General features: G+C 57.8%; 3 protein-coding genes across 15 annotated transcripts in view; 1 reads left to right on the forward strand and 2 right to left on the reverse strand.

The window, feature by feature from the left end:
- Positions 1 to 627: 627 nt before the first annotated feature.
- Positions 628 to 14,184, forward strand: PKN3 (protein kinase N3). 11 transcript variants are annotated; one of them, XM_044926426.2, is made up of 23 exons: positions 633 to 1,033; positions 1,275 to 1,376; positions 3,122 to 3,561; positions 3,767 to 3,912; positions 5,057 to 5,168; positions 5,242 to 5,369; positions 6,392 to 6,575; positions 8,221 to 8,367; positions 8,454 to 8,563; positions 8,673 to 8,816; positions 9,243 to 9,318; positions 9,395 to 9,563; positions 9,760 to 9,862; positions 9,971 to 10,038; positions 10,357 to 10,420; positions 10,566 to 10,657; positions 11,088 to 11,264; positions 12,287 to 12,349; positions 12,492 to 12,568; positions 13,009 to 13,151; positions 13,240 to 13,347; positions 13,482 to 13,562; positions 13,668 to 14,184. In XM_044926426.2, the coding sequence occupies exons 4-23, from the start codon at positions 3,880 to 3,882 to the stop codon at positions 13,878 to 13,880; spliced, it is 2,292 nt and encodes a 763-aa protein (XP_044782361.2). In that variant the 5' UTR covers positions 633 to 1,033; positions 1,275 to 1,376; positions 3,122 to 3,561; positions 3,767 to 3,879; the 3' UTR covers positions 13,881 to 14,184. The 11 variants fall into 11 exon arrangements, 9 of the variants coding, with proteins under 9 accessions (XP_025117579.3, XP_025117575.3, XP_025117574.3 ...); XM_025261793.3 differs by having other exon boundaries at positions 3,321 to 3,561; XM_025261794.3 differs by lacking the exon at positions 1,275 to 1,376 and having other exon boundaries at positions 629 to 1,033; positions 3,321 to 3,561; positions 13,482 to 13,518.
- ZDHHC12 (zinc finger DHHC-type palmitoyltransferase 12) lies at positions 14,118 to 17,636 on the reverse strand. Of its 2 annotated transcripts, none has more exons than XM_006065347.4 (5): positions 17,480 to 17,636; positions 15,688 to 15,824; positions 15,255 to 15,332; positions 14,920 to 15,086; positions 14,118 to 14,785 (listed from the first exon to the last, which is right to left on the reverse strand). In XM_006065347.4, exons 1-5 carry the CDS (start codon positions 17,577 to 17,579, stop codon positions 14,461 to 14,463), a joined length of 807 nt encoding a protein of 268 aa, XP_006065409.2. In that variant the 5' UTR covers positions 17,580 to 17,636; the 3' UTR covers positions 14,118 to 14,460. The 2 variants fall into 2 exon arrangements, with proteins under 2 accessions (XP_006065409.2, XP_025117581.1); XM_025261796.2 differs by having other exon boundaries at positions 14,562 to 14,763.
- Positions 17,637 to 22,207: 4,571 nt separating this feature from the next.
- Positions 22,208 to 24,811, reverse strand: part of ZER1 (zyg-11 related cell cycle regulator) — a 30,259-nt gene continuing 27,655 nt past the window's right edge. For both annotated transcript variants that reach the window (XM_025261797.3, XM_006065344.4), the window contains exon 16: positions 22,208 to 23,895. In XM_025261797.3, the coding sequence (XP_025117582.1) occupies positions 23,838 to 23,895 (58 nt within the window). In that variant the 3' untranslated portion in view covers positions 22,208 to 23,837. The remainder of the gene's footprint in view (positions 23,896 to 24,811) is intronic.

Below are 24,811 nucleotides of genomic sequence, written 5' to 3' on the forward strand. Positions count from 1 at the left end.
GATTAAACCTCCACCTCCTCCAGACTGTAGCCTGTCAGGCTCCTCTGTCCATGGGTTTTTTCCAGGCAAGAATACTGGAGTGGGTTGCCATTCCCTTCTCCAGACAATCCTAGACTAGTGGGCAATAAAGAACCAGGGTCCCCTAGAAAGCCATTGCCAGAATACCTAGCTCAGCCTATTTTCCTGAGATGGTGTTTTTTTTTTTCTCCTCAAGGTTTAAATGTGTATTCTGTCTAGATGAGTGCTTTGGAGCAAAGGCTGAATGAACAGCACTGGCTGAACCAGAGTTCCAGTCTAGTCAAATGATGGAGGGGGTGGGGGGGGTAGGTCCTGAGAGATTTTGGATTCATTCCTAATTTGGTATCGATTGGGTAAGGCTTTATTTTCCCACATATACATTTTTACAGTGTCTAGCGACAGGGCCAAGACTTCTTAGGGGGCGACAGGTATGATATTAGCCCATTTTACACCAATGACATGGGAGAGAAGGAGAGATTTCTTCGGGCGGGAGCCAGGTCGTGGCGGGGTTCCGAGGAAGAGGAGGCTGACCCGGCCCGGAGTGGACCGGCCACACAGGCCTTGCCCCGAGGCCGGCAGGCGGCGCTGTCCGCACCTGGGCCTGCCCCTTTGGCTGCAGCGACCCGGCGGCGACTGGAGAACCCCCGGCCCGGGAAATGTCCCTTTCTGGCCTTGTATCCCGGGGCGGGGCCCAGTGTCGCACGGGAGCGGGAACCTCGGCCCCAGATGAGGCGCCCTGAGTTCCAAATTCCGCGGGGACGTCGGATCCGGGGCCTCGGGGTCTGCAGTGGGGCTCGATCCCGCGCTGCCGAGGGGCGGCGCTGATCCCCGGCTCCTGTTAGGGCCAGCGGAGCTCGGGAGGGGGCGCCGGATTCCGCGTCTCCGGCGCGACTTCCCGGGAAGTTTCAAGTTGGAAAGCCCTGGCGGCGGGGGCCGGGGCTTCCGGAACCGGAGTGGTCGAGAGGAGGGGCCGAGCAGCGGGAGCGGCGCCATGGAGGAGGGGGCGCAGCGGCAGGTGAACGGCGCCCGGAAAGGACGGGCTGTGGGCGTGGGCCAGGGTGGGGGGTGGATTCGGGGGGGTGCTCGTTCACTGCCCCGGGCTCCGGCCGCGCCCCCCAGACCCCTTCCCGTGTCCCTTCCCAGTCCCCTGCCTTGGGCCCCCTACACCTCCACAGAGCAGATCTGAGTCCTGGGGGGGATGGGGGGGTGTAAGTGGTTTCTGCCCCCCCTGGAAATGTCCCCAAATTACCTCCCAGTGACTCAGAGCCTCCGTCGGGCCAGCCCATGAGCACATCTGAATCCGCAGTCAGGGCCACCAAGGGTGGGCCCGAGAGTTTCCTTAAAATCTATTCTACCAGGTAGGACTCTAAGGTCGATGAGCACCCGCTGGGACCGCAAAGGGGGCGGGTGCAGGCACACGGGGACTACTTCTCGGGGCGGGGGGGAAGAGAAGCATGTGATCAGCAGGCGGAGGACGCCGACCCCGCGTAGTTTGTGGGGTTCCTCCCGGAGTACACAGGCGGGGTTGGGGGGACCCCCGGGGGAGGGACATAGTCCAGCGGCCCGGGCGGGAACCTCCGGGTGCACGGAGGCTTCCAGCCCAAATGGCGAGGGGGCGGGGTTCCAGCAGTAGGTTCCCTGGGCCCTGGGACTAAGGCTGTGTGTTTCGTTATTGGGGGCCGGCGGGGTGGGGGTGGAGGGGAGGTGTCGAGGCAAAGGGGGATGGGGACGTCTGTGTACAAGATCGGGCCCCAGACGCCCAGCGGAAAAGGAGAGGTGTGTGCGCACTTGGCGGGATTCCAGCCCGGAGCCGGCAGGACCGCGGGCTCCGCTCGGCTCACGGGTGAAGTGTTCTTCAGAAGACTCCTTGAGTGCCCCCACCCCTTGGGCAACTCTCAGGACTGTGTCTGCCCCCTCCTTCCCTCCCCCTTCCTCCGGAGGTCCCTCGGCCTGTTCCCGCCGTGGCTTGTACACATTTTCCGATTTCCTGTTAATCTCCGCCCAGCAGCGGCAGCTGGGTGACTCAGGACCCCGGTGCCGGGCCCCCAGCTCCATGAGATCTTTGTTTGCTCAGGCCTTTGGCTCTGGCCCTCTGGCCTAAGGCCCTCAAAGGATTTCCTGAGGCCCGCCCCTGCCCTCTGACAGCCGGGCCAGCAGGCAGGAGGAGGCCTGGGGTGGGGGTCCTTGAGACTAGGGTGGCCACCCCTTCCACTGGGCGCGGGAGATGGAGCGCCGAGAGGTAAGATGGAAGATCTCAGAGAGTCCTTGGGGTGGGGGTGTCATGAGTTACCCTGGGCTGAAGTCAGCTTTGGCACTGGTTGGTTTGAAATGGCCTCTGGGAAAGAGATTTTCCTCTTCTTGCTCCCACTTGGGGTGAAGTGGTGAGAGAGCCTTCCACTTCCTCCCAAGAGCTGAGCTGCACTGGGAGTGGGCCCCTGGAGACCTCCTCAGCCCCACTGGGCCTCTACTTTGCCACCTGAGGGGTCAGACCCTCAAGGGAGCAGCCCTGGCTTCTTCTACTCAGGCCACGGAATGCCCTGTCTGTCTGACCTCGGGGGGGTCCCTTCTCAGTGCTGAGCCTCTTTTTTTTTTAAGTTATTTTAAAATATTTTGGTTGTTCTGGGTCTTTGTTGCGGCACATGGGTTTTTCTCTTGTTGTGGGCTCTCTAGTCGTGGAGTGCGGGCTTAGTTGCCCTGCAGCATATGGGATCTCAGTTCTGTGACCAGGGATTGAACCTGAGTCACCTGCATTGGAAGGCGGATTCTTAACCACTGGACTACCAGGGAAGTCCCCTGGGTCTCTTTTCTGGCCGTCAGACCTTAGTGTGGATCCTAGACTTGAGAGCAGCCTGACTACGTGTGGCTGGCAGGGAAAGACTGGGGCCCAAGAGCCAGTGCCTCTCCATCTCTGTGTTTCGGCCTTGGGCAATTATGTCACCTCTCTGTGTCTGTTTCCTCATCTGTAAAATGGGGCTGATAACTGCACCTACCTCACGGGCTTGCTCTCAGGTTCGACAGGTTCATATCTGCACAGGTCTTAGAACAGAACACCCTATAAATGTTAACAGTTTTTTTTTTCCTCTTCCCTTCTCTCTGATGGCAGACGACAGGAGTGTGGGCTGGATAAATAGCCTTGGGGCATCCATCTGGCTTAGGGATACTCGCTCTGAGGTCAGAGTGGCACCCTGTGGGTCAGTCAGTCCTAGGTGCCATCCACACCTGCTTCTCTCCCCGCTCCTTCTGTGATGAGCGGAGGCTTTGGAGGTGGGGCCCAGAGGCCTGATCCCTCTGCCTTCTGACAGCCTGGGGCAGGCCATCAGCCCCTGGAGGATGAGAAAGAGGTGATCCGCCGGGCCATCCAGAAGGAGCTGAAGATCAAGGAGGGTGTGGAAAACCTGCGGCGGGTGGCCACAGACCGCCGCCAGCTGGGCCACGTGCAGCAGCTGCTGCGGTCGTCCAACCGCCGCCTGGAGCAGCTGCATGGGGAGCTGCGGGAGCTTCATGCCCGTATCCTGCTGCCCGGGCCTGGGCTGGGCCCGGCTGGTGAGTGAGGAGCATGAGGAGGCCCCTCGGGACGGGAAGTGCCAAGTTGACCCAGCTCCTTGATCTTGGCTCTGACCTACTCTCAGAGCTTCTCTTGAGAGAGCCCTTCCCAAGAGGGCTGGAGAGGAGCGAGCGAGGCATTGGAGGGTGGGGAGGGCTCTCGGCTCTGGGGGAGGCGTTCATGTGCCCCACACTCTGCACACAGAGCCCGCGGCCTCAGGACCTCGGCCGCTGGCCGAGCAGGCAAGGGCCCGGCACCTGGAAGCTCTACAGAGGCAGCTGCAGGTGGAGCTGAAGGTCAAGCAGGGGGCTGAGAACATGACCCACACCTACGCCAGCGGCACTCCCAAGGTAAGGCCCCCTGGGGGGAAGAGATTGTGTTCTCAGATTATTCCAGAAGGTAGTGATCCAGCCCCTAATCTGATAGGGAAATGCAGCCTAGCCATTGATCCTGTAAGGGAGATACTCTACCCTTAGTCTGATGGGGGAGGCAGGCCCCAAATCTCATCTTGACTCCAATCCTTTGTCTAACAAAGAAGGCAAAACAGCAGGGTGATGGGAAATCCCAGCCCAACCCCAACTCTAGTAGGGAAGTCCCAGCTCCTGTCCCAACTCCCAGCATGATGTGGAAATGGAGGCTTGACCTGAGCCCTTCCTTGTCTAGTCTGATGAGGGAGGCTCTGTTGCAGAGCTAGTCTAAAAAGGGAGGCTTGGAAGCTTCCTGGTTAAAACTGCACTTCTAATGCAAGGGGTGCGGGTTCGATCCCTAGTCGGGGAACTGAGATGCTCACATGCCATGTGGCCTGGGCCCCCCAACATAATAATAAATAAATAATTTTTAAAAATAAAATATAAAAAATATTAAAAAGCAAAGACCTTACTTTGCCAACAAAGGTCCGTCTAGTCAAGGCTATGGTTTTTCCAGTAGTCATGTATGGATGTGAGAGTTGGACTATAAAGAAAGCTGAACTCTGAAGAAATGATGCTTTTGAACTGTGGTGTTGGAGAAGACTCTTGAGAGTCCCTTGAACTGCAAGGAGTTCCAAGCAGTCCATCTTAAAGGAAACCAAGCCTGAATATTCACTGGAAGGACTGACGCTGAAGCTGAAACTCCAATATTTTGGCCACCTGATGCGAAGAATTGACTCATTGGAAAAGACCTTGATGCTGTGAAAGATTGAAGGCGGGAGGAGAAGGGGACAACAGAGGAAGAGATGGCTGGATGGCATCACCGACTCAATGGACAGGAGTTTGGGTAAACTCCGGGAGTTGGCGATGGACAGGGAGGCCTGGAGTGCTGCAGTCCATGGGGTCACAAAGAGTTGGACACGACTGAGCGACTGAACTGAGCTGAACTGGCTGTAGTTATCTGGTCTACTGAGGGAGGCTTAGCTTCAACTCAGACTGATGGAGGAGGCTTGGTCCAGTCCCCAGTCTGACCAGGAAGGCTCTGGCCTAGTCCTGGCCCGATGGGGTATGTGTTGCAACCCTATAGGAGAGGAAGCTGCTGGCGGCCGCCCAGCAGATGCTCCAGGACAGCCAGCTGAAGGTGGCCCTGCTGCGAATGAAGATCAGTAGCCTGGAGGCCAGCGGGTCCCCTGAGCCAGGTGAGGCCTGGCCAAGGGGGCTGGGCAGGGCGGAGCAGGGCAGGGACCTGAGGCTGACCCCTCCTCCTCCCAGGTCCTGAGCTGATGGTAGAGGAACTACGGCACCGTCTACGCATCGAGGCTGCTGTGGCTGAGGGCGCCAAGAACGTGGTGAAGCTGCTCGGTAGCCGGCGAACGCAGGACCGCAAGGTGCTGGCCGAGGTCAGACCGTGCTTCCTGTCTGACTGGTACCACCCTTTGTAGTGGCCGTGATACCGCTCGATGGGTATCATGGACCACGTGAGCAATGGCCATGAGGGAACAGGAGGCACATTCTTTTTATACATATAATTTTCCTTCTTTCTTTCTTTTTGGCTCTGCTGAGTCTTTTGTTGCTGCTTGGGCTTTTCTGTAGTGGTGAGCGGGGGCTACTCTCTAGTTGCGGTTTGTAGGCTTCTCACTGTGGTGGCTTCTCTTGTTGCAGAGCACAGGCTGCAGGGCACAAGGATTCAGGGCTCAGTAGTTGTGGCTCTCGGGCTCTAGAGCACAGGCTCTATAACTGTGGTGCGTGGCTTAGTTGCCCCAAGGCATGTGGAATCTTCCCAGACCAGGGATCGAACCCATGTCTCCTGCACTGGCAGGCAAATTCTTTACCACTCAGCCGCCAGGGAAGCCCAGAAGACACATTCTTGTCTAGATCAGGGGTCTCCAACTTCCAGGCCGCGGACTGGTACCTCCTGTCAGATCAGCGGCAGCATTAGATTAGAAGTAAAGTGCACAAAAATGTTGTTTAGCCGCTCAGTCGTGTCTGACTCTTTGCGACCACATGGACTGCAGCATGTCAGGCCTCCCTGTCCTTCACCATCTCCCGGAGCTTGCTCAAACTCATGTCCATCGAGTCAGTGATGCCATCCAACCATCTCGTCCTCTGTTGTCCTCTTCTCCTCCTGCCCTCAATCTTTCCCAGCATCAGGGTCTTTTCTAATGATTCGGCTCTTCGCATCAGGTGGCCAAAGTATTGGAGCTTCAGCTTCACAAAAATGTCATGCGCTTGAATTGTCCTAAAACCATCCCTCCCACCTCCAGTCCGTGGAAAAATTGTCTTCCACAAAACCAGTCCCAGGTGTCAAAAAGGTTGGGGACCACTAGTCTAGACCTCATCCAGAGTGTCTCTGGGTGGCCTGAGCCACCGCCCCTGCCATTACCCCAGGGCCCTGTATCCCCTGCCCCTATGCCTCCTGCAGGCTCAGGCCCAGCTCCAGGAGTCCTGCCAGAAACTGGACCTCCTGCGGCTGGCCTTGGAGCAGCTGCTGGAGAGACTGCCTCCTGCCCACCCTCTGCGCGGCAGAGTGGCCCGGGAGCTGCGGACTGCTGCGTCTGGGAACCCGCAGCCTTCAGGGACGCTTGTGAAGCCCACCGCCATGACAGGTACCTGGGAGCCCATCCTACTTCAAAGCTCTCCTTCCCTTCCAGGGAGGAGCCTGGAACTCAGTGGGGAAGAATTTTGGAGAAGATTTCCAATCCTGGCTTCACCATCCCTTAGCTGTGTGACCTTGGGCGACTGATACCCCGTCTCCAGATCTCAGTTTATCACTCTGTCAAATGGGGGTGGTAACAGCTCCTACTTCATAGGACTGGTGTGACAATTCAGTGAGTTGTTGCATGTGAAGTGCTTGAATTTTCACACCAACCCTATGAAGTAGGTGATGTTATCACCCCCATTTGACAGAGTGATAAACTGAGGTCTGGAGAAGGGGTGTTAGTCACCCAAGGTCACACAGCTAAGGGATGGTGAAGCCAGGATTGAAAATCTTCTCCAAAATTCTGCCTCAGTGTGTTTCAATGAGGAACCATGAGAGTGTTAGGCTGGACTTGACAGTGTTAGGGAGCTCACAGCCCTGGAGACCTTGGTACCCAGTTCTGGGCAGTTTTCACTATTAGAAAGTTCTTCCTTATCCCAAGTGGATCCGACACTATGGAAGCCCTGAGCTTCCCACCTGGGACCCAGTGCCAACTAGAGGGCCCAGCCCCTGCCTGCACAGAGCTGGTACAGAATAGATAGGCCTCGTCCCATTGTGAGCAGAGCTGAAGGGGAAAAGTACAGGGACTGCACGGGCCCCCTCACCTGGCCTTGGGGAACCAAGGAATGCTTCTTGGAGGGGGAGGCATGTCCTTGAAGGGCTTATGGGAGTTGACCAAGTCAACAAGTTGGGAAAGGTGAGGGCAAGGTCTTATTTGTTGTTCCCTTGCTAAGCCCTGTCTGAGTCTTTGTAACTGCATGGACTACAGCACACCAGGCCTCCCTGTCCCTCACTATTTCCCAGAGTTTTTCCAAGTTTGTGTTTGTTGAATCGGTGATGCTATCCAACCAACTCTAGGCCTTGTTAAAAGGCCTAAAATTCAGGTACTTGAAGCTACCCCATAAGCTGTCTTCCAGCTAAACACCCACATTCCTCCAGTCATTCTTTCTAGGATGACCTTCCCATCCTGAGCACTGCCTCGGTTTACAAGGTCTATGGGAGTATAACCCTCCAGGCCCCGACTCCCTAAATGGTGCTCTTCGGCCCCATGTGTGGCCTCAAGAGCTGCTAGAGTCCTACTGCTTCCTCTACCCTTGGAGGGACAAATCTCTGCTGAACCTCAGAATGAACCCACTTGGTTGGCAAAACACACGGGTACCCACGGCAGGAAGTGGGGCTGAGTTGGCACTCCTTTCCACTGAATGGATGGGGAAACAGGCCCTGGGAAGAGGTGGCTGGCCAGGCACCCTGCTCCTCTGGGGCTCTCGAACCTGGCATGGTGCTCCCTAGGCCCAGAGCCCTGGCAGCATGCGGACTGAGGTCTGAGTCTGACTCCTCTGCCTCTGTGTCCCTGCTTCTTCCCACACATAGAGGGCTGGCAGGAGGGGAGAACCAGTTGGTCGGCCCCCAGGGTGTCCCCCAGGTGGCTGCTGAGGCCTAAGGCGAGCAGGCTCTTGGTTTGCTACCTCCGTGAGAAGGCAGCATTCCTGGGGTCCCAGCGACCCCTTGGAGGATGGTGTCCGATGATGGCCCCTCACTACGCTCCCCAACAGGGACGCTGCAGGTCCGCCTCCTGGGCTGTGAGCAGCTGCTGATAGCGGTGCCTGGACGTTCCCCTGCGGCCGCGCTGGCCGGGAGCCCCTCCCAAGGCTGGCTTCGGAGCAGAGCCAAGCAGCAGCGTGGGGGAGGCGAGCTGGCCAGTGAGTAGGGGGCCCGGGGAGCTGGGGAACACGAAGGTCCCCCCACCACCGCTGGCCTGCTCTGAGCCCCGCCTCTGGCCTTGCAGGTGAGGTGCTGGCTGTGTTGAAGGTGGACAATCGCGTTGTGGGCCAGACAGGCTGGGGGCCTGTGGCCAAGCAGTCCTGGGACCAGAACTTTGTCATCGCCCTGGAGCGGGTGAGGCTGCCCTTGTGTGGATGGGGGTGATCGTGGCAGCAGGGTGGAAAGCTGGATGGGTAGTGGCTGGTGCCAGGCTCCCCCGACTCAGTTTGGCCTCCCTGTGTAGGCCCGGGAGCTGGAGATCGGGGTCCACTGGCGGGACTGGAGGCAGCTGTGCGGCGTGGCCTTCCTGAGGCTGGAGGACTTCCTGGACAATGCCTGTCACCAGCTGTCCCTCAGCCTGGTGCCACAGGGACTGCTCTTCGCCCAGGTGCCTCCCGGCCCCTGCCTTCTGACCTCACGGGCCCCTGGCTCTGTTAGTGCGAGAGGGGCCTTGGAGACTGTGCTCCCCCACCAACCCATAGCTAGGAGTGGAAATTGAGGCCCTGAGGGAGGAGCTCTCCAGGGATGAAAGATTCCCAGCCGCTCTCTGAGGACTTCACAGGAGAGGAACGGCCTCTCCTTGTCCTGACCGCCCCACCGCATGCACGACCCTGGACAAGTCCCTTTCTTCTCCAGGCCTCAGTTCCCCTCCTGGTACCAGTGAGGATGCTGAATCCATTCTCTCTGAATCCCTGTAGCTCTTGCATCTGTTGACAACGGGCTCAGGCTGGGATCCTGGAGGCCGAGGAGGTGCCCAGGGCAGGTTGGCAGGTGGGAGGGGACTGGTCTTCAGCCCTGCCCCCTGCCCCCACAGGTGACTTTCTGTGACCCTGTCATTGAGAGGAGGCCCCGACTGCAGAGGCAGAAACGCATTTTCTCAAAACGCAGAGGTATGGAAGGCTGGCGAACAGGGAACAGGGCTGGGCCCCTCCAGAGACCTCGAGACTGAGGCCGCTTTTGCCCCAGGTCAGGACTTCCTGAGGGCTTCCCAGATGAACCTCAGCATGGCGGCCTGGGGGCGCTTGGTCATGAGCCTGCTGCCGCCCTGCAGCTCCCCAAGCACCATCAGCCCCCCCAAAACGTGCTCCCAGACCCCAGCCACACCCCAGCGGGCCACCAATCCCGACTCGCCCAGGTGAGGAGCCTTGCTCACCCCAGGCTGCCTGCTTCCCTGCAGTGTCACCTCTCTCCAGACGCAGATGGTGCCTGCCCCATGGCTCACCCTCTGATCTGTCTGTCTGTCTCGCATGGCTGTGTGTCCACCCCCGCCCTCCCTGCCCGCCACTGTTCCAGCTGTCTGTGCCCAGTATATGTCTGCTTCTATCCCACAGTAACTTCCCACCCAAGAAGACCCCCTTGCGAGAAGAGATCCAACCCCCACCCAAGCCCCCTCGCCTCTACCTGGCCCAGGAGCCAACCCCCGAAGAGATGCCGGTGAGGGGCAGCAGGGCAGGGTTGGTCACCCTGGGCGCTGCCCAGGTCGGGTGGCAAGGCTGGAGGGAAGGAAGCCTTGCTCTGCCTTGAGACCCTCTCCCCTTGCAGCGCACCAAACGCCCCCACATGGAGCCCAGGATTCGACTCGAGCCGCCTCTGCCAGCCCCGGCTACCAGGTACCCCAGCGGGCTCACCTCGGTGTTTGAGACATTTTATCCACTCATCTGGGTATTTGCATGTCAGATGTTCACATCTCACCCTGGGCTCCTTGGCTTGCTCTCAGGTTCTCACTCGCTGAACCCACATTATTGAGCTCAGCCTGCCTGCCAGACCCCAGGAAACTGCAGTCCCGGGAACCCTGCCCCACCCCGGGCTCTGCAGCTCCCCACTAGAGGGGGACCACCCAGGATTGAACACAGGGGGTTTGGAGCAACTCCTGGTGGAGGCCCAGCCCTTCCTTGTTCTGGGGGCTTCCTGTACCGTCTCTCTTGCAGGAAACCCCCCCGGCTTCAGGACTTCCGCTGCTTGGCCGTGCTGGGCCGGGGCCACTTTGGGAAGGTAAGGGGCTGAAGAGGTGCAGCGGAAGCGGGTGGGCAACCCCCAGCACATTTGCTAGAGGGCTCTGGGCTCTGGGGGGCAGTGGGCAGGGGAAGCAGGCTCCTGTACTGCCCACCTGGAGCCCAAACCTCTCTCTGGTCCCCAGGTCCTCTTGGTCCAGTTCAAGGGGACGGGGCAATACTATGCCATCAAAGCACTGAAGAAGCAGGAGGTGCTGAGCCGGGACGAGATTGAGAGGTGTGTGTTGAGGTTGGGGGTCTCCCAGCACCCCGGTGTCTGGAGAGAACTCAGGACTGCAGGCCTGGGCTGTGCTGGTGGCTCCAGAAGGCAGCTGAATGCTGCTGGGGCTTCGAAGAAGTGACCCTGTGGGGCCAGCCAGGCCTGGGCTCTTTTATTAGCAACTGCAGTTGTGAACTGTGTGCCCTTGGGCAGGTCTCCTCTCTGTGCACCTCAGGTTCCTCATCTGTGAAATGGGAACAGGGTGGGGGTACAAGTTCGAGCCCTGTGCCAGCCCCAGGTACATATGAACCGTCACTCTACCTGCTTGGCAGTTTTAAGAGCCAGTGACCCAGGGGAGTTGTGTGGGTGACAGGGCACAGCCAGGGGAGGTCTTAGTTCCCTTTTGGGTTCCCTCCTTGCCTGTAAAACCCACGCCCTACTCTTGCAGCCTGTACTGTGAGAAGCGAATCCTCGAGGCTGTGGGCTGCACAGGGCATCCATTCCTGCTTCCCCTCCTCGCCTGCTTCCAGACCTCCAGCCATGCCTGCTTCGTCACCGAGTTCGCGCCTGGCGGTGACCTCATGATGCAGATCCATGAGGACGTCTTCCCTGAGCCCCAGGCCCGGTGGGTCCCCCTCTCACCTCTTCCTGCCAGCTTTCCCTGGGCCCTCTGTCCCTGGCGGCCCCTTCATCCTGCTTCCTCTAGGGTGCCCATCAGCCAAAGAGCACGTGCAGTCAGGGAGGTCCCGGTTCACATCTTGGTTATCAAGCCCTCACAGCCTTTGTGACCTCAGATCTCAGTGTATATGGCGGTGAACTGGGAATAATGATAACTGCTTTATAGGCTTGGTGCATCAGACATAACATTTAAAATTGCAGCGCCTAGGGACTGGTGAGCAGTAAGGGACTGACAGATGGCGTTGTTATGTCTTGCCCACCAGAGTGTGGACTCTGGAGCCCAGATTCACGTGTCAGCCCTGTGACCCAGGGTGGGTTGTTTACCAGGAGTCTCAGATCCTTTTAAAAAAATAGTCATGATGAGGCTTCCCTGGGTGGTCTAATGCTTAAGAACCCGCCTGTGAGTGCAGGGGACACAGGTTCGATTCCTTGTCCAGGAAGATCTCACATGTCTCAGAGCAACTACCGAGCCCAAGGGCTGCAACTACTGAAGCCCGCACACCTTGAGCCCATGCTCTGTAGCTGAACCTATGAAACAGTTATCATTACCTGCAATTCACCGCAATGAGAAACCCAGGCACCACAGTGAAGAGTAGCCCCTGCTCACTGCAACTAGAGGAAGCCCGTGCACAGCGACGAAGACCCAGCACAGTCAAAAAAAAATGCGTAACATTTTTTAAAAATTAAAAAAAAAATAGGCATGAGGGGACCAACGGAGGCTGCCAGGAGAATGCCAGGATGGGCATGTGGACATTTGGTGTCATTCCTGGCACAATCTAAGGGCCTGGGAAGGGTAGGCTGTTATCAGGAGGAGCACCACCCCTGCCCCATGAGGCTCCTCCCAGCCTCTCGCCCACATCTGACGCTGGCAGGGATATCGGGGGTCCCCAGGCCATGGCCACCCTGGTGCCTCCCTGCCCTGTCTCCCACAGTCCTGGGCCTGAACTCCCCCCTGCACCAACCCTCCAGGTTCTATCTGGCCTGTGTGGTCCTGGGGCTGCAGTTCTTACACGAGCAGAAGATCATTTACAGGTAACTTGCCCCCAGGATGCTGGGGGAGTAGGCAAGGGGGTCAGGGGCTGCCCTCCTCCTGGGCTGCTATGAGGCGGGGCTGCTGTTCCCTGGGCCTCGGCACTTCTCAGCTCCTTCGGGGTCTGCCCTGCCTTGCCCTCAGAGACCTTAAGTTGGATAATCTTCTCCTGGACGCCCAGGGTTTCCTGAAGATCGCGGACTTTGGGCTTTGTAAGGAAGGTGGGTGCCTCCCATTTAAGAGCCTGTGTCCTCCCGCCTTGCTCGCTCCACCGAGGCCAGCAGGGTGGCAAACGAGTGGCATCTTCCAGAAAATGTGCCTCCCAGCCCTCCTTCCAGGGACCAGCTAGATGCATTGGCTTGTCCTTCCCCGTCCTAAAAACTTGGAAAGACCCCCTTGGCCTCAGCCGGAGGGAGAGCCTGGGCTAGGAGAGGGCACTGGGTTCTGCTTTCTGCATGGCCCTGGCACACAGGCTTTGCTGAGACTCATGTTCCTCATCTATCAGGTGGCATAAAAACCGTTCCCACCTCCAAGGATGCGGGGCAGGGCTTGGCACGAGGTTCCTTGCATGGGGTCCTAAGGGTTGGTGGTTGATTCTTACAACCAGAGGTTCTTGTGGCTGCCACAGCATGCTGGCATCAGTGTGGGTGTTGGTTGGCAGGGATCGGCTTCGGGGACCGGACGAGCACCTTCTGCGGCACCCCGGAGTTTCTGGCCCCCGAGGTGCTGACTCAGGAGGCCTACACGCGGGCTGTGGACTGGTGGGGACTGGGCGTGCTGCTCTATGAGATGCTGGTGGGCGAGGTGAGTGTTGGATGGGGAGAGCTTCTGGGGCCCCCAGGTTGGGTGGAGGTGGGGGGGTGGCGCTCCCTGCTGAGCCCCCTCCCTGCAGTGCCCATTTCCAGGGGACACCGAGGAGGAGGTGTTTGACTGCATCGTCAATGCGGAAGCCCCATACCCCCGCTTTCTGTCAGTGCAAGGCCTCGAGCTTATTCAGAAGGTAATTGCTGCAGGGTCCTGGGCTGGGCCAGAGAGCTACTCGTGGCTCTCCGGACTCCCTACCCGAGAGGTTGGGGGCAGGCGGGCAGTGCCTGGGGCTGAGCGCCCTGAATGAACCCCTGTCCTCGCCCCCAGCTCCTCCAGAAGTGCCCTGAGAAGCGCCTGGGGGCAGGCGAGCGAGATGCTGAGGAAATCAAGACCCAGCCGTTCTTCAGGGTGAGCGGTTGTGCCATGGTGGTCCCAGTGCCTGGCGCAGAGGGAGGGGTCGAGGGCCCACGGGGGCTGCTGTTCCCATCATCTGAGGTATGCCTTTGCCCCCAGACCACCGACTGGCAGGCTCTGCTCGCCCGCGCCGTCCAGCCCCCCTTTGTGCCCACCCTCTGCGGCCCCACAGACCTGCGCTACTTCGAGGGCGAGTTCACGGGGCTGCCGCCTGCCCTGACCCCACCTGACCCCCGCAGTCCCCTCACCGCCCGCCAGCAGGCTGCCTTCCGGGACTTTGACTTCGTGTCTGAGAGATTCCTGGAGCCCTGAGGGCCTCCCGGCCTCTCCACCCCCTGCCCGCTCCCCCACCCCGGATGGTTTGAGCCTCTGCTTTGCCCACCTGTCTGCCCACCTGGGCACCCTGGGATTGATGGGCCCTTGGGGCTCGAGGTGGTGGACATGGGGCTGCTGTTGTGGGCACTGCTCAGTCACCGGGGAGTGCTGCCCGCCCCCTTCTCCCAACCTCCTCTCCCCTGCCTGCTGCGAGACCTAGACCAGAAAGCGTGGCACAGTGAGGAATGGTTTGTTTTTAATACTTGACTTGCTTTATGGTTCATTAAATTTATAAAACTGTGCAGTGGACGCAGCCTGGCTGGGGGGGTGGGATGGAGATGTCCGAAGCCCAGGTCTCTCTTTGTGCCTGAGCCTCCACCATGGGTCCTCTTCCTTTTCTTCTGCCTGGGGAGGTCAGAGCTGCCCACCGAGGCTGGGTATAGTCCCTCGGCTCTACTCTGAGGCCTGGAAGGAGTGGGCAGGAGTGAGGAGCCCCAGGCCCTTGGAGGGTCGACCCCTCTGGGTTCAGCCTCTCTGGTTTTCAGGCACAAGATGGTGGCCCCGGCTTCCAGCGACCCTAAACAGCTTGGCTACTGCCTTCCTCCTCCTCATCCTCGGCCCAGAGGGTCTCCCAGGACCCCGAGGGCCATCCACAGAAGAAGTGGGCCAGGTTGCGGGTCAGGCCACGGTCGAAGGGGTTGCCAGGGCGCTGGCGGAGGTAGGCGATGCGGTGGGAGGAGATGAACTCCCAGGTGGTGGTGTTGCTGGCCACCAGGTAGAGGTGCGAGGCCAGGAGCAGGCCGGCCACCAGGGAGAAGAGCGACAACAGCAGGAAGGTGGCGAACAGGAGCCCGCTGGACCGCAGCCAGAGCCCCCAGGGCTGGAAGAAGCGGAGGCCAGACCTGCAACAAGGATCCAGAGCTGGGGGCGGGGTCGCCCGAGGCAACGGCCGTTTGGGAGAGGGTCCAAGGCCCCTGAAGAGGGAGCCTGGGGGGTTCTGGTCCTCTCCCACACCCAGGGCACCAGGGAAACCCACCATGCCAGGTACAGGGCCCACAGAAGCACCACCAGTTGCAGCGCCAGGTAGGCCACGAAGAGCGGGTGGTTGCGCTCGCCCACACAGTTCTCCATCCAGGGGCAGTGGTGGTCATAGCGGCGGACACAGCGGCGGCACTCACGGCAGTGCCGAGCCCGCAGGGGTTGCTGTGGGCACAGAGGGAGTTGGGCCTCAACACCGGCTCCCCTCTAGGCCCAGCAATGAGGGCGGGAGGTCAGGGCTGGCATCTGGGAGGGCTTCCTGGAGGAGGGGGGTGAGGCCAAAGAGTCTAGGCCTTGCCCGAGTCCTCCCACGGAGGTGCCCGCATCACCCACCAGCACCGTGCAGTATCTGCAGCGCCGAAGGGGGATGGCCTGAGGAACCATGGCTGTCTGCTCTTCCTTGGCCTCCTCCTGAAAAACGGGGGACAGAGGATGAGATGGGGGTCCCTTGGGAGGCAGATGAGACTTGTGGGTATCTCCCTTGGGGGCCAGCGTAGCTCTGGGTGTGCACATTTGGGGGCCCATCCCATGCGTCATCGAGGTGGTAGAGTGGGGCAGGGTGCCCTGGACTGCGAGGTTGTGTGATTTTTGCCAGTTACTTCCCCTCTGGACCTTGGCAATTTTCTCATTGTAGGACGGGGCCCTAGGTCTGGCAAGACAATTCCCTGGGATTCCCTAGGAAAGCTCTCAGCTAGGTCTAGCATGAGACTCCCTGGAGTCTTGAGTTCCCTGGTGGAGGGAGGAGGGCTTTGGGCCTCCTAGTTACCTGGGGCTGAGGCAGGGCATTCACGTAGCCCGGGTCCATGAGTGACACGGTCAGGTAAAGCAGCAGGGAGGCCAGCACGAGCAGCAGGAAGGTGAGGGGCAGGAGCAGCTCCCCCTGCTCTTCCCACTGCCGAAGTGCTGGAGAGGCCAGAGGGGAGAGTGAGGCCAGGACCATGGCCCGGCGTGGCGGGGGAGGGTGCAACTGGAGGCGGGAAGTGTGTCCCTGGCTGAACAAAGGCCTGGAAATGGGGTTTGATGAATGGTCGGGTGTGGCCACTTCATAGGGTGCAGGAGGGAGAAGTTCAGGTTTGGGAGAAGAGAAAAAAAGCAGTTAATCTACACTATCTCTGGAGGGCAGTAGGGAACCATGGAAGCTTACAGGGTCAGATATTTTTCTGAACTGCTTCCCAGGTGGTGCTAACAATAAAGAAGCCTCCTGCCAATGCAGAAGAGATAAGAGACTCGAGTTCCATCCCTGGGTTGGGAAGATCCCCTGGAGGAGGGAATGGCAATCCACTCCAGTATTCTTGCCTGGAGAATCCCATGGACAGAGGGGCCTGGTGGGCTACAGCCCATGGGTTTGCACAGTCAGACATGACTGAAGCGACTTAGCATGCAAGTTTCTGAAAGCCTTCTTAGTGCTAAAGTAAAGATGGATTAGAGGGGAGGCCTATCCAGGACACAGAGAGGAGCATGTCTGGGCAAGGGTAATGGCAGGGGGGGTTGGCCAGATTGGAGGTAAGGGGTGATGGGACCAGACTTGGCTGGATATGGGGTACAGGGAGGAGGACTCTGGCTCTGAGATGGGAAGAGGCTGGCCAGGTCAGAGATACACAAGAAACAGAGATAGAGAAGGGTGTGGCTGGAAGGTTGGAATGCTGTAGGGGAGCCCAGGCCACCTCCAGGGTCCAGCCCATGGAGGTGACTGAAGGTTTGGGGGAAAGGGGTGGAGGGCTGAGCAGGGAGAGGCAGGAGACAGCCAGCCAGATATCAGAGTGTGCACAACTCAGGTGCCCCTTGACTGTAAAAGGGAGTGGAGAAGAAAAGGAGGTTGAGTGGGGGGTTTCTCTCAGGTGGGGAGACTGAGCAGGTTTTTAGGCTAAGGGGTGAAGCCAGTGGAGGAGACTCAGGTCTTGGGAGGAAAGTGAGAATGCCCCTGGTCCAGGAGTTTAGGCTGTAGCGAGGAGGAAGGGGTGGGGCTTGTGGTGGTGGTAGTGAGGAAGGGCAAAAGCCTGTGCTGAAGGTGCCCTGTGGCAGGTAAAGAGGGGGAAGGAGGGAAGTGGGTGGGTGGAATGAATGAGCGCTCACAGGGATGAGAACAAGAGGGACAGGCTGCTCCCCTATGCCATGTCCTCTTGCCTGAAGGTGGGGAGCCCGGACTTGGGGCAGCTAGGGCCACGCAGGGATGGGGTGGGCGGGATGCCAGCCCTTCATCTAGCTGATCCTCGGAATCTTGGAGTCAATTCCTGGGAAGGGTCGGGCGGGTCCCAGGATCAGGGAAGATGGGGTCTCGAGCGGGTCGTCGGATCAGGTGGGCACCGGGTGGGTCCTGGGACAGACAAGGGTATCTGGCAGGGATCAGGAAGATTCTGGGATTAATTAGAGATCAACTGGGTATTAGGCGGAAAGCAGGTGGCTCTTGGAATGAGAGGTGGGAGAGGGCCTCTGGCGCGGGAGGAGTCGGGGAAATCCCAGGATCTCCGAGGGGTTCGACAAGGGACTCAGTGAGACCCAAACATCTGAGGAATCACGCGGGATCGGGTGGGTCCGGGGTCGCGAGGGTTCCGGCTCACCGGTATCATGCAGGAAGAGTACCAACGTGATCCCCCAGGTCAGCACAGTATGCCCGGTCCGCACCAGGACCCCAGGGGTGAGGAGCGCCCAGGGCGCCATCGCCTCGGCCCCGGGCCCCACCCGGAAGAAGCGCTCAGAGGGGCGGGCCCTCCGAGGAACAGGGCCCGTGGCCACCCGGAGATTGGCGGATACGGGCTGTGGGCGAGGCCGGATCGGGCCAGGGAGGCCGCCTATTGGGCGACAGCTGCGGTTTAGTAGGCCCTCGAGCCAACAGGTGCCTGAAGAAGCTGAGGGCGGGGCCGGCGCGCGCGCAGCCGGTAACTCCCCCTGCTCCATCCTCCACCCCCCCGACCTGAGCATTCAGGTAACTTTCAAAAACCGAGCTCCCGTTGCGAGTCCCGATCCAGTCCCGCTGGAGTTCCACCACCCGCCCCCAGGCCACAGCCTCACGCACGCGTCCAGGAAGATCCAAGTGTTGTGACTCCAGGTTCGGCAGAATTGCGCCCGCTTCGGAGATGAGATGCTCGAAGCCTCAAGAGAGGCAGGACTAGCCCAAAGTGACTCCGGGGTGATAACTTTACCTCCGTCTATTCATTTTCAGATTTTGCAGACGGGATGAGAGCAGAGTGGAGGTACGTGGTAGCAGATTCTGGCTATGAGGGGCCCGACTGGGTCACAGCCCTAAATCCCAGCACTTCCCCTTCCTACCTGTGTGCTCTTGGGCAAGTTACAAAACCACGCGGAGTTCTGTTTCTGTCTATATGATGGAGATGATAATTGTACCCCTCCTCAGGTGGTTGGAGGACTAAATATTGGAAATAGTGTCTAGTACAGGACTGACTGGTCGCCTCAGCTCTAAACCAGCACCTACACCCAATGACTTGCCCAACCTAGGGTTTCAGGCTAATCTATGTAAAGTGAAAGTAAAGTCACTCAGTCGTGTCCGACTCTTTGCAGCCACATGGACTGTAGCCTACCAGGCTTCTCCGTCCATGGGATTCTCCAGGCAAGAATACTGGAGTGGTACCATAAAGCCTAGTCATTCACTACTTACATTCCTTTACTGTGTTCCCAGGGCCTTCCCCTTCCAGCTCTGCCTTTCCTTCTTTTCCTCCCACTGATACCAACATCCACCTTCCTCCATCAGATTAGTGCCCTCCTGGCTCCGCAATATACTCTTATGACATTTGTTGTTTTTGTCAGCTCAACATCCCTTTTTCTGTTGGAGAACTGACTCCTGTGTGGATCTGGAAGAACTATGTCCCTCACTTATAGGGTGGTGGGAGAGAGACTGTGGGCCTGTGACTAGAAAGCAAACAGGGTCCTCATCTCATTATCCCCAGTGATTGGACCTAAGTGGTGGGCATGTGACTTGGCAGGGTCAATCAGAATCATTCCATGAGAGTATGCTATAGATGCGGAGAGAGAAAGGGGCATTCTTTTGGATCTCAAGCATGAGAAATAGGATATAATGGCAATTGGCAGCCAGTTTTATGCTATGTGGTGAGAGATTCTGGGAGAAGAGGAGGCCAACTATAAAGACATGTAGAGATAACCAGCACTGAAGTAGGGAGTGAGAAACAGTCTTTTTTTTTTTTTTTTAAAGCTATTTATTTATTTGGGTGTGCCAGGTCTTAGCTGTGGCATGGAGGATCTTTAGTTGCAGCATGAGGCATTTTTAGTTGCAGCATGTGGGGTCTAGTTCCCTGACCCCATGTGGGATCTTCTCGGACCAGGGATCAAACCAATGTTCCCTGCATTGGCAGGGGATTGAGCTCAGGCCCCCTTCACTGGTCGTGCAGTCTTAGCCACTCGACCACCAGGGAAGTCTGGAGAGATAGTTTTAAAAACATGGTCTGAGCCCCTATATCTGACTGTTACTAAAGCTGATCTTAATACTAGATTCCCAGATGCATTAATGAATGAAATTCCTCTTACCTTTGACTAACTTAGGTAAGTGTTTGAGTGTCTGTCACTTGCAGCTTTGTCTTAATTACTGCAATGGTTGCATGGCTTAGTGTGCCAAGTGGGGACATCTACTAATTATGGGACTTCCCTGGTGGCTCAGTGCTAAAGAATCTGCCTGCCAGTGCAGGGGACACTGGTTTGATCCTTGGTCCAAGAAGATCCCACATGCCTTGAGGCAGCTGAGCCTGTGAGACATAACTACTAAGCCTGTGCTCTAGAGCCCGAGACCCTACTACTGAGCCCGCATGTTACAACTCCTGAAGCCTGCATGCCACAGAGCCGTGCTCCGCAGTGGAAAGCCCGCACGTGGCAACAAAGAGTAGCCCCCACTCACTGCAGTGAGAAAGAGGAAGCCCACACACAGCAATGAAGACCCAGCACAAACAAAAATAAATACATTTTAAAAAAGAAAGAATCCTGAGGATTCCATGAGTCAGCCGCTATGCTGGTGTCAAAGATTAAAATAAGATTGGACATTAGTTAAATTTGTAAGGACAGATTTTATGCAGTAAAATACTAAAATACCACAATAGTATTTTACAATACTATTGCGGTAGGGAAGAGGATCCAACAAGAACTGAATGTAACTTTGATTTGTACAGAGGTGATTGAGTATTTTAAAGGGAGAATGAGGGAGTAGAGATGGCGAAGGGCAGGGGCTTGATGAGACTCAGGGAAGTGAAGACTTTCAAAGAGCCGGTCAGGGTAAATGCTCATTAAGCCAACTGTGTCTGCTAGCTGGCAGCAACTGAAGTTAGGCTTCTGTCCTCTCTTGGAGACTGGGAGACAAAGGCCTGATCCTTCCTGATGATTACATTTTAAAGAGATGGCTTTCAGGTCCTTGAGAAAGATGCTGCTGAGTTATAGGAGGTACAGATACACCTCAGAGGGACAGAGGAAGCATTCACAACTTTAAGCTGTTTTTAGTAAATGCTCTAAGAAAGGCTGTTCAGATGTTAAACAGCAAATTCTTTTTTTTTTTTTAATATAATTTTATTTTTTAAATTTTTTGCTATGCTGAGCCTTGGTTGCTGCATGGACTTTTCTCTAGTTGTGGTAAGCAGAGGCTGTTCTAGTTGTGGTGTGCAGGCTTCTCATTGCGGTGGCTTCTCTTGTTGCAGAGCACAGGCTCTGGAGCATGGACTTCAGTAATTGTGGCATGTGGGCCCAGTAGCTGCGGCTCCTAGGCCCTAGAGCACAGGCTCAGTAGTTGTGCGGGCTTAGTTTCTCCGTGGCACGTGAGATCTTCCTGGATTGGGGATCCATCCTGTGTCTCCTCCATTGGTGGGCAGATTCTTTACCACTGAATCACAAGAGAAGCCCCAAACAGTAAATTCTTTTGGCAGCCTGGAGGTTTCTTGGGCAGGCGCTTTAACGGGGGCGGGGCGGGGAGGGGGGGCAGTCAGGTAGGGTCATCTTCCAGGTGTTAGACCCAGGGCTGTTAGAAACTCTAGGTGTGAAGTCAGAGGAGGGAGTGGATGAAATCCCTGGAGCTGAAGAGTTTGTAGTTTTCATAGGCCGAGGTTGAGGCCTGGTGGAGAAGAGGGCATGGAGCTGGCTCCAGTCTGGTCTAGCAGAGACTCTCTCACCCACTTGGCACGTGTGGCAACAGGTCCACCTGATCTGGGACCAGCGCCTGGACTGTTCTTGGGGAAGAGCTCTCCACCGTTGGGTGCGGCCTCAGTACTACCTCGGGGGCATGGAGAGCACTGCTGAGAGTTACTCTGGGACAAAGAGCGGGTGTAAACGCGGACTCTACTGGGCAAAGCCCACTCACCTCATGATTTGGCCCTGGCTCCTTTGTCCCCTCCTGTTGGCGCCCCTGATCCTTCCCTCTGCTGCAGCCACAGGGGCTGCTTCATGGTTCTCCCTGAAAGGCCCTTCTCCTGGCAGAGGCCCTCTGTCTAGGACCCGCCCCCCTCCCCTTTTCCTGGCCCTCTACAGCCAGGCCTGGCAGCCCTGTCTTCCTGCTGGATTCAGCTCGAAGGTCTCCCCTTGTGAGAAGCCTCCCCTGCGCGCACCGGGACACTGTCCCTTGCCTGCAGTCCTGCTGGCCCACCCAAGGGGCCTGCTCTGTGTTCCCTTCTCCCCACTTCTCACACACCATCATCATCTCGTATTTAACATTGGAGGCAGGGACCCTGTTGGTCTGTGGCCAGCTGGACCCTCAGTGTCTGGGCACAGTGCTGTGGAGAGACTGCAGAGGAAAAGCAGGTGTTCCAGCCCCATCTGCTACTGCCGAAGAATGAATGCTTTTGAACTGTGGTGTTGGGAGAAGACTCTTGAGAGCCCTTTGGGCTGCAAGGAGATCCAACCAGTCCATCCTAAAGGAAATCAGTACTGAATATTCATTGGAAGGACTGATGCTGAAGCTGAAACTCCAATACTTTGGCCCCCTGATGCGACTCATTTGAAAAGACCCTGATGCTGGGAAAGATTGAAGGCAGGAGGAGATGGGGACGACAGAGGATGAGATGGTTGGATGGCATCACCAACTCAATGGACATGAGTTTGAGTAAATTCCGGGAGTTGGTGATGGACATGGAGGCCTGGCATGCTGCGGTCCAAGGGGTCGCGAAGAGTCGGACATGACTGAGCGACTGAACTGACCAAACTGCCACCTGTCCCCTTGGGCCGGGCCCACAAACTGACCCAATGCACCCTCCCGTCACTGCTCTCACCCTCCAGGCCCAGCGCCCAAGCCAGCCCAGGCCCCCTCTCCATGGCCCCATCCCTTACACAAAAAAAAGACACTCTGCTCTTCTCCACTTTGCACAAAAATGTATTTCTGTGACATCCCAAAGTACAGACATTTACCCGGGCCCCGGCTGGTAAAGCGATGCGATGTGAGCTCTGCCTGGGGTCTGGCACAGGCCATGTGAGCATGGAAGGAAGGGCAGATGGGGCCCGTGTGCTGAGCAGAGGGGCCACAGGGCAGCTGGCCTTTCCCAGGGCTAGGGTGTGGGGGGAAGACCCCAGGGGAAGAAGGCCGGGTGCCTCTCCCCTGGGCTGCTCATCCCACCTGTTCTGTCTGGAGGCAGGAATGCCAGGAGAATCGGGAGCACAGGCCCAGGGAAGGAGGGACGAAAAGCCACCCCTTAAGGGCCGTCTACAGTCGGCTCTGCTCCCCAGCCCCTTGTTCCAGACGGGGCCTCCTCCCTGCTGTCGGTGCCATGAGAAGCAACTCGGAGTGACGTCAAGGGAGGACCACAAGTTGTTTTTAGATACATTTGTGTGTCTCACACACTTCTCTGAAACCCAGTGCAGAGGTTTCCAAGGGGAAGCCTGGGGGCAAGGTGGGAGCGGGTAGATGCTGGTCTGGAGGTGTCTGCCTGTGGCCGCCAGGGAAGGCTGGCGTGTGGACCCCCCTGCCCGCGGGAGAGGTGTGGGCTCCTCTGGGCCACGGGGCAGGCAGGGGCGAGTGAGGCAGGCTCAGTTCTGCTGGTGGGGTGCCTGGGCACCATGGGGGCTGCAGGCCGATGAGGGGTGGGGAGTGAGAGAGCAAGCCCCTGGCCCCCGGAGCTGTTGGCTTCCAGGGCAGGAGGTGGGTGGTGGGGTGCGCAGGTTCCGGGTATGTTTGGCGGAAGGGGCAGTGGAGCCTGCCCGGATTCTGACCAGCCCTGGGCTGGGGCCTTCCACAGCCTGGGGCCTGGTGGGAGACTAGGACGCAGCCTCCATAGCAGCGTGGCCTCAGGCAGGCCTGGCCAGAGGGCAGCAGAGCCACTGGGCGCCTTGAAGGCCCTCTGGGGCTGGGACTGCCTGGACCGAGGCAGGTACGGCTCACTTCCTCACCCCAGAGGCCCACAGCCGGGAGCACCAAGGCATTGGGGAGACCCAGTGGGGTTAGTTTTTAATCCCCAAACCCCATCAGCTGCACCGAGGAACCTAGACGGCATTCTCGGGCTTCGGTGGGTGGGTTAGGAGGCTGGAGTGGGCTCTCGGGAGCCCCACTGCCTCTCTGAACGGGAAGCGAGGCCAGGGTTGGAGATTACAGGGCACGGGCCGGACACTCACAATATTAGAGGCATTTAGTCTGGCAGGGGTGGGAGTGAGTGTGGCAGCGATGAAGGCTTTGAAAGTAGGGGCTTGAGGATGGCCAGGGAAGCTGCAAGGACTCAGGGGGTTATTTCTTTTGTTTTTGTACAGAAATCATACACACAAAACTTCACACTTCCTAACCAAAAAAAAAAATAATATATATATATATATATATAATATATATATCTCACTAATGTTAAGGAAAAGCGTCGGTTGTGCAAAAGTTCCCCTGTGTCCCTTCGTCCAGTGGGAGGCTCCCCGGGGCGTGGGGATCTGCCAGCTGGGCAGCTTGAGCACGCTTCCTCTCGACCTCGTGGTCCAGAGCAGTGGCGGGCCATGGGGGCGGAGGCCTTATCTGGACGTGTCCATGTTCTCCTCTTTAAAGTTACTGCAGTGCTCAATAACCTTGCTGGAGACAATGGGAGAAAGAGGATTGGAGGGTGGGCTTGCACTGGGGTGGGCTCAGCCCCTCCCAGCTGATCAGGCTGCTGGATTTGTTGGCAAGTGTTAACCAACATGCTCACACTGAATGAGATGATGTGTGCCGAGTGGCTGGCAGAGTGGCTGGTGTGTTTGGGGTACCCAGGAAATGGTACTTGTGGCCACGAATACCTTCAGCCCCCTGTCCTCCCCCTCATACCTCCCCAGGCCTCCTTCCCATGCCTCAGCAGCAGGGCATCTGTGGTTAGGGGCTTCCTTGAATCAGCTCAGGCCTGACCCCCAAAACCTCCTGATCTTTTTCAGCAATGTCGTCCTTCACTTTTTCCCTGCCCACCCAGGCCTTTTTCTTCCCCTGAGTCTACTGGTGGTCCCCAAACTGGCTGCACATGAGGTTCACCCAGAGATCCTGACCCAGGAGGATCTGGGCAGGTCTGGGTAGGGCGAAGGCAGCTGTCCTTGCCCAAGTACAGGGGCTCCACACCCTGCAGGGGCAGGTCCCAGTGCAGTGCTGGGAACCACCCCTCATCCTCAGACCTCCAGTGTCTCTCCCACTCTATCTGGCCTTGGGAACTGCTGTCAGGTGTCACCCTGAACCCTGGACAGCCTTCCCACTCACACTAAGCCTCTGGCTTGGTGGGGGGAGTGGTGTTCACTGCAGCCTCTTTGTGCCAAAGAGGCGCCACACTGCCTTTTAGGAGTTAAGGGACGCCTGGGGTGGGACAGGACTTGTGGACTTCTCCTTGTGGAGCTCAGGTACACAGCTCAGGTCCTACAAAGATTTCAAAGTGGGTGGGGTAGGTTACAGGTCAATCTTAGCCAGTGCTTCTCAAATCTCCTGGAAGCTCTGTTGACAATGCATATTCCCAGGCCCACTGCCCAGACCC

The sequence above is a fragment of the Bubalus bubalis genome, chromosome 12, assembly GCF_019923935.1.
Source record: "Bubalus bubalis isolate 160015118507 breed Murrah chromosome 12, NDDB_SH_1, whole genome shotgun sequence".
NCBI lineage: Eukaryota > Metazoa > Chordata > Mammalia > Artiodactyla > Bovidae > Bubalus > Bubalus bubalis.